At 44.4% G+C, this 7,458-nt stretch overlaps 1 protein-coding gene across 1 annotated transcript; it reads left to right on the top strand.

Annotated features, from left to right (window-relative positions):
• Positions 1-6,488: 6,488 nt before the first annotated feature.
• LOC102913873 (vomeronasal type-1 receptor A11-like) lies at positions 6,489-7,458 on the top strand. The gene has a single exon (XM_006972540.1). The coding sequence runs from the start codon at positions 6,526-6,528 to the stop codon at positions 7,456-7,458; it is 933 nt and encodes a 310-aa protein (XP_006972602.1). The 5' UTR covers positions 6,489-6,525.

The following is a 7,458-nucleotide window of genomic DNA, read 5'->3' as shown; positions in this document are numbered from 1 at the left end:
AGAGGACACCGTACCTGGCTATAAATGGGTGATCAATGGGCCATGTCGTGCCAGACATGGGCAGATGGTAGAGGAGTGCTGGATCTGGCATGAAGTGAACTGAACATGATGATCAACATCTGTTAACTTGCTTTACAGGTCACTGTAGCTCTTCGAGGTCTTCAGTCCTCACTGCCCATTCACACAGAGGTCAGGGAAGCTTCAGCTTTCAGTTCTTCTATTTCTGCTGAGTTCCTTCTAGGTTCTCTCTGGAAGTTACCAATCTTTTCATCCTTCAATCTGATTTAACCTCTAACACTGGCAGTGGTGGTTTTAAAGTATGTTTTCCAATTCTAATACCCGAACTATTCATGAGTCCACTAAAATAACTCTTTCTATTGACAGGGTATTTCTATGTAGCCTTGAACACTGAATGCCAGGAGTATAGGCACTACCACCTTGGCTGTAAGTAGAGGCCAGTGGACTCCATTTTGTCCCTAGGTTCCCAGTGTTTTGTACAACTCTCTATAAATGACATGAGACCCTGGAGTGCACTTACAGGGAATTTCGGTCACCTCAGGAGTGAGATTTCCTGCTGCATTGAGGAGGATGAGGCTTGTCACTCAGGCTTCTCAGGGACAGAAGTCTAGCCTTGGCCTTGCTTCGGCCTCAGCAGCCTTCATCTGCCTGTGACTGCATCACCTCCAGGCTCCAGGCCTCTTCCTCTACTTTGTCACTTTGCTTCCTTTTAAATTTACTTGTAGATGCCACTCACAGCTCGAATCCTGAAGCTGAGAGTGTGGAAACTGAGGCACAGGGAACAACACTACATGGAAAGCAGGTGCTCCATGTGAGGACTGACCCAGGCAGAGGCTGCCTGTTAACACTGTAGGGAGAGATCCGCAGAGCCATGGGAAGTCACGGGAGAACCAGGAGTCTCTACCCCAGAGCAGACTCATCAAGAAGTATGAAATGGGTTGGGATTGATTACATCCGAGTTCAAAATGAGCAGTCAGGTTGTTTACATTATAAGGCCAACTGATCTCTCCTCCAGATGTGGCAAGGGAGCTCATATAAAGTTTGTGCCCAGCTCTCCCCTGATGGTTGTTATCCAGGACACAGGGAGTAAGATCTAAGGCTGGGAAGATGCTCCACTGGGATGTCATGTTTCCAGGTTCCCCAGCGGGAACTTATCACCTTCCACAGACACTAAAATTACATGCCACAGAAATACATTAAAAACTCCCCTCATCTAAGCCTGTGCAGGATCTCCTCAGAGTCCTCCCCTGCCTCGTCCATCAGGGTAAGTGCTCTGCACCCAAGTGCAGAATCAGAAGGTGGTCGGGTCCCAGGCAGGCTGTGGGAGGAGGAGCAGTGGGGCTCAGGGAGGTTTTCAGCATCTGCAGAGGAGACTCTGAGCTCTGACAGCCCCTCGGCACAGGGACTGTGTGCTGCATGGCAAAGAGGGTGTTTTCTTCTTAACATATTCAGTTCCTTAATTTAAAGACTTTCAAAATTGATTTAGAATTCACATTTATTCCTATGAAGTAAATAACTCACAATGGAATAGTTGGATAAGTTGCCAAATTACAAACATTTTACTGATTTACCTATTACTAAGACAAACTATCAGAGAACTGAAAGTTGGGAATTCTCACTTTAATTAAATGTCCTCAACTTGCATCTATCACTTTGGCACACGCAGCAGAACTATTTTAGTGTAAGATCTTCTGAGTTTGAGTTATCAAAGCTTTAAAAATCTCTGTAAAGAATGGAGGCTGAAGATTCTAAACCACATCCCACAGAGGACCACCTCACAGGACTGCAAAGTGCCTGCTAGTGTTTGCTCATGGTCACTATTTATTCCAATTCAATTTCAGAAATCACGAATTTGTGGTGTTGGCCCTTAGCCTCTGCCAGCCTGGTAGGAACTGTCACTAGTGGCCATGGTGATGAGGTTGCCAGGACAATCATTATTAAATTACAGTGGACACAGTGGCAGGTTCCCTTCCTGATACATTGAGACCTGGGAATAGGAGTTTCTGGGAAGAGTGGTTGCATGTTTTACCTTTTCTCTATGTTCTTCACATGCACTGTATACAATTTTTTATAATGGAAAAACCTGAATCTCATTTTCTTTTGGTAAATTTTTGAAAACCTGAACCCCATCCTGTTCTGCAGCCTCTATTTGGTTTTCCGGTTTCTCCCAAACCTCATCTTTTCATGAACTTATGTGAAGAGACGGGCAGGACCCGACTCCCTTCTCCTGTCCCTGAGGCGATGAACACTCTGAGCCTCTCAGGTGATGAGGGACACAGGATGTGCTGCAGCACTGTGCCGGGTCCGCTGTTGGTGGCTGGAGTCTGTACCATGCTGCTCCTCTGGGGCATCCGCTCCTGCCATTTCTGGAGGTTGATTTGGAAACACTGGGTGACATTCTTGCTGCCAGTCTGAGCCCAGAGATGCAGCTTCAAAGGTTTGAAAATTTAAAAATACAATTCTCAGTCTTTCAGACACAATTGCCATTCTTTAGCCCACAGGCTCTTTATGGTTTGCCCATCACGTTCCTTCATCTATTTTTGGCATCTCTGGAAACAGTACTGGCATATGCTTGGTCATGGTTTTCCCCCTACTGGTGTGCCAGCCATTTCTTCCTAGTTTTAAAGTTAGGGTTTTGCCAGAGGTAAACATCCTGACTGAGTAACCTCATCCTCAATCACTTGCATGGAGCAGGACCAGTGTCGCCTACCAAACCTCTCTTTGCTGAGCCTGTGGTTGTGGGTTGTCCATGGTTTGGGTAAGTGTGGGGTGACACAAAGTGTAAGGTCATGGCTTCCTTGATTCAGACAGACAAGAGGTTTCAGTTCCTCTGTCCTGAGCAGCCACAGCCTTCACAATCGGCTTTAACTGAGGAATGCTTTGACTCCTTTGTCATTTCTTGCTCCATGCATGTTTTTTTTTCCTAATCTTCCAAATGTCTTCCCTTCCTCTTCTTTAATATAGCCTCTTCTAGTGGGAGCTATTCCAGAATCTGTGACCTTTCCTGGTGCTATGGACAGATTTTCATGTCTCTGGAAAGCAGCCTGTTTTGTTACATTGTGTAAAATCCATCACATTGTGTAAAATCCATCACAACAGGCTTTCCCAGGCTATCCCAGGCTGTCACCTTTCACTCTCCCCTGCCTTCTCTGTTAGATGAGTGTCCTTTAAACCATTCTCCAGATCTGAAAGTGTCAGTATTGTCTCCCGGTCTCTTAACCATGCTCAGCTAGGAAGGTGTGAGCTTTGAGGTTCAGTTGGGAGGGGACAAGCTAGAGAATTCCTTGTGGCTTGTACTTAAGAAGGGTTCATACTCAACAGAACATTTTCTATAGAAATTATACGACCATCTAGATTCTATGTGTCTTACTAATTCTTATATTCAATTTAGATATATTTGTACAGTGCATGTAATTTGGGGGTAGCAGGATGACTACAGAAATGCTGTCTCTGTCTCTTCTGGCAAGCTGGTGTTCATGATGACAGCAGTCATGTCACTGTAAATTTTCTCCTTCGCGACTATGGAATTCCACTTTCAGAAAATCAGATTTTTCCAGTGGTTTCAAAGCGGGGATTTCTGAAGCCATGATGATGAGGACATCACTGAGAGTTCATGGCCTCTGCACCTGCCTGACTTTCCTAAGTGCTTTATGTTTGCAGAGCTGCAGTTTCTGAAGGGATGCTGAAAACAGCCCATGCCCTGCTCTACTGAGCTGACACACACAGCCTGGGCAGTCTCACAATGTGTTGTGTTCATAAAGACCTAGTTCACTTTCTTTTCTTTTCTGGCTAGTTTAGTGGAATTAAGGGAAAATGCACATTTATAGAAATGACATGAGAGAACACATTTTAGAATTATTTTTACTTCTTAGTTAGCCAGTGCTAATATGCATATGATGGAAACTACATTTTAAGTGCTACAGGTGTGTGTTTTCTTCCATGAAGTGAGTGTATAAAACACATACCTGCTACTCAGTGGACACAGATCACAAAATGGCATTCAGGGCATGTGCTCCTCGTGACATCTGTCCCATAAAGCTTGGAGACAATGGAGCTCTATTACTCTCTCCTTTGTTTACCTGGGTTATCAACACACAACTCAAATGCTTGAGTTGTTCAAAGTGGAGAAAACTGACATTTTACCTGATCACTGGAAAACAACATTGCCTCTTCCTCTTCATCCCCTCTCCCCTTACTGTGTTCTCATCCTTGTGACTGGGATTTGGAAAAAAAACCCATAAACTTTATAAAGAACTTCACAATTCAATGGGAATAGTTAAGCACCACTTATTTAATCAACAATCTGCTGCTATCTGGGATACATGGTCCATAACCTTATACAGGATTAACCCTTTCTAACAATGCTATAGAATTTTTATTTCAGAAAATCTGCTTTGTTAAATGTTTTCACCAACTATCTGCCTCAGGTCGAAATCCTTAAACGGTACCCTGTACTTGTGAATTTTATCCCATTTGTCTCTCCACAATACCTTCTATTATAATGTCACACGACCCAAATAAGTATAAAACAATTTCACCAAGCTGGGCAGTGGTGGCACACACCTTTAATTCCAGCACTTGGGAGGCAGAGACAGATGGATCTCTGTGAGTCTGAAACCAGCCTGGCCTACAGAGTGAGTTCCGGGACAGGTTCCAAAGCTACAGAGAAACCCTGTCTCAAAAAACAAACAACAAAACAAAAACAAACAAACAAACAAAAAAACCAAACAATTTTACCTTACACCCAGTGATAATTTTTTTACTATGTAAATGGAATTTCTTTACAATATTACATGTCCTGTATACAAGGTGTCCAACTAAAGAAAAATGTGAAAATTCAACAATACATACACTACATTCCCTATCCTAGTTACTGTTCTATTGGTGTAAAGAGACACCATTGCCAAGGCAACGTATAAAAGAAAGCATTAAATTCAAGGCCTGCTTACAGTTTCAGAGGGTGAGTCCATAACCACCATGGCAGGCAGTGTGGAGGCAGGCAAGCAGGCATGGTGCTGGAGCAGTAGCTGAGAGTTTACATCTGGTCCACAGGCAGGAGGCAGAGGAGGGGAGGGAAGGGAAGAGGAGGGGAGGGAAGGGGAGAGGAGAGGAGAGAGAGGGCCTGGTGTGGGCTTTTGAAATCTCAAAGCCCACCCTTAGTGGCACACTTTCTTCTGCAAGGCCACACTCCTTAATCCTTCCAAAACAGTTTCACTGACTGAAGCCAAGCATTCACATATATGAGCCTAAGGGGCCATTCTCATTCAAAGTACCACCTTTCCTAAAATAAATCTGGGGCTAGTGTATCAGAGTCTGAAGTATCACTGCTCAGTTAGGGAGAGATGGAACCTTAGACTCCTATGGAGCACACCATTTTCCTTTAACTAATTCCACAAAATGGGATAGGATAGCTGTGAGTCTGTTATAACTGTAGTTCCATTTACCCCCTGACTTCACATGCTGAAGGAGAAGGACATGGAATGTGCTCCTGCTGACATTTGCCCACTTTGCTCTTCTCCTGGAGGAGACTCCGGAATGAGATTAGAAACAGGGAAGACGCAGTTACAGAGCAGAGCTCAGTGACTGAATTGTCCATCAGAGTCTCCGGAAAGGACGGCACTCCAATGTGCTACTGTTGTGTAAGTTATCATTCATCTTCTGTTTCAGGCAGGGATGGAGCTGAACAGCCACTATGAGCTACCTTAACTCTCCCAGAGCACAAGCATAAGGAACTGCATGAGAAACCCAGCAGCTGAAACACGGACAGAAACCGTTCCGCGCTGGAACACTGTCATGCTTTGTTCTTGCACAACTAGTGTCTCCCTGACACAGGAATGTGACTGTCCATACGTTCCAGAGGAGGTGACTGGGGCTCAGCCTCCAGTGTTCAAGGTCACACTTGGAAGAAATTGGATCATGGGTGGAATGTGAAATGTTTGGATTCATAGTTCACAATTCCCAACATATGATATATTAAGAAATTCGGTTTCACAATAAATAGAGTAAAGGCAGCCCTGAACAGGATAAGTGCATGCCTAATCCATGGGACCTCTTTCACTGCAAAGGGCTAATTTCTTCTTGTACCACAATCATCCTCATTCAAACTCACCCTAAATAGTAAAACTCTGTCTATAATGTACCTGTCAATCAAGATGTTGTGGATGAAAACCCAGTAAGAAGCTGCTTCTGCTCCAATAAAACCCAAACATGTGACATATGAAAAGACATCATTTCTGATGGATGCAGTTTTTAATGTTGAAGGAGCTCGCACACTGACGCAGCCACCCTGGGACACAGGATCCAGCCTTGGCTCTGAGGACTAGGACAAGTGCTAGCAGGAGGATGGTCTGTGGAGTGTGAGGTGGAACTGAGTCTTCAGGGGAACAAGTGTGTGTGGGCATCTGTTTCCCTGAGGCAGCAGAGCTGTCTGCAGTGGTTCCTGAGGCTGTGTCCATGATGAGTCATTGATCTACTTTCCTCCTCAGCCACTGTTTGTTCCCACATAAAATGAATAAGAACCACGAACTCCACACTAATTCCCACTTAAGGAACACATATTTCTTTGAAATTGGCATTGGGATCTCAGCCAACAGCATCCTTCTTCTCTTTCACATCCTCAAGTTCACTTCTGGGCACAGGCCCAAACCCACTGACCTGCCCATTGGTCTCTTGGCCCTAATCCACCTACTGATGCTACTGATCTCGGCATTCATAGCCACAGACATTTTTATTTCTCGGAGGGGATGGGATGACATCACATGTAAATTCCTTATCTACTTGTACAGAATATTTAGGGGTCTTTCCCTTTGTACCACCAGCCTGTTGAGTGTCCTACAGGCTATCATCCTCAGTCCCAGAAGCTCCTGTTTAGCAAAGTTCAAGCACATATCTCCCTATCACATGTTATGTGCCCTTCTTTTCCTGAGTATCTTCTATATGTTCATTAGCAGTCACCTCTTAGTATCGATTATTGCCACGCCCAATTTGACCTTGAATAACGCTATGTATGTTACTCAATCCTGCTCTATTCTACCCATGAGTTACCTCATGCAAAGCACATTTTCCACACTGCTGGCCCTCAGGGAAACCTTTCTCATTAGTCTTATGGTCCTCTCGACTTTCTACATGATGACCCTCCTGTGCAGGCACAAGAAGAAATCCCAGCATCTTCACAGCACCAGCCTTTCTCCAAAAGCATCTCCAGAGGAAAGGGCCACCCAGATCATCCTGCTGCTTGTGAGCTTCTTTGTGGTGATTTACTGTTTTGACTGCATCATCTCCTGCTCAAGAACTATGTTTCGGAATGATCCAACACCTTACAATATCCATTTCTTTGTGGTCCATATCTATGCCATGGTGAGTCCTTTTGTATTTATGAGCACTGAAAAACATATAGGTAACTTGTTGAGGTCTATGTGTGAGAAGGTGATAAATGTTTGA

Source organism: Peromyscus maniculatus, chromosome 3 (genome assembly GCF_049852395.1).
Source record: "Peromyscus maniculatus bairdii isolate BWxNUB_F1_BW_parent chromosome 3, HU_Pman_BW_mat_3.1, whole genome shotgun sequence".
Taxonomy (NCBI): Eukaryota; Metazoa; Chordata; class Mammalia; order Rodentia; family Cricetidae; genus Peromyscus; species Peromyscus maniculatus.
Note: the sequence above shows the minus strand (reverse complement) of the source record. Positions and strands in the feature narration are given on the sequence as shown.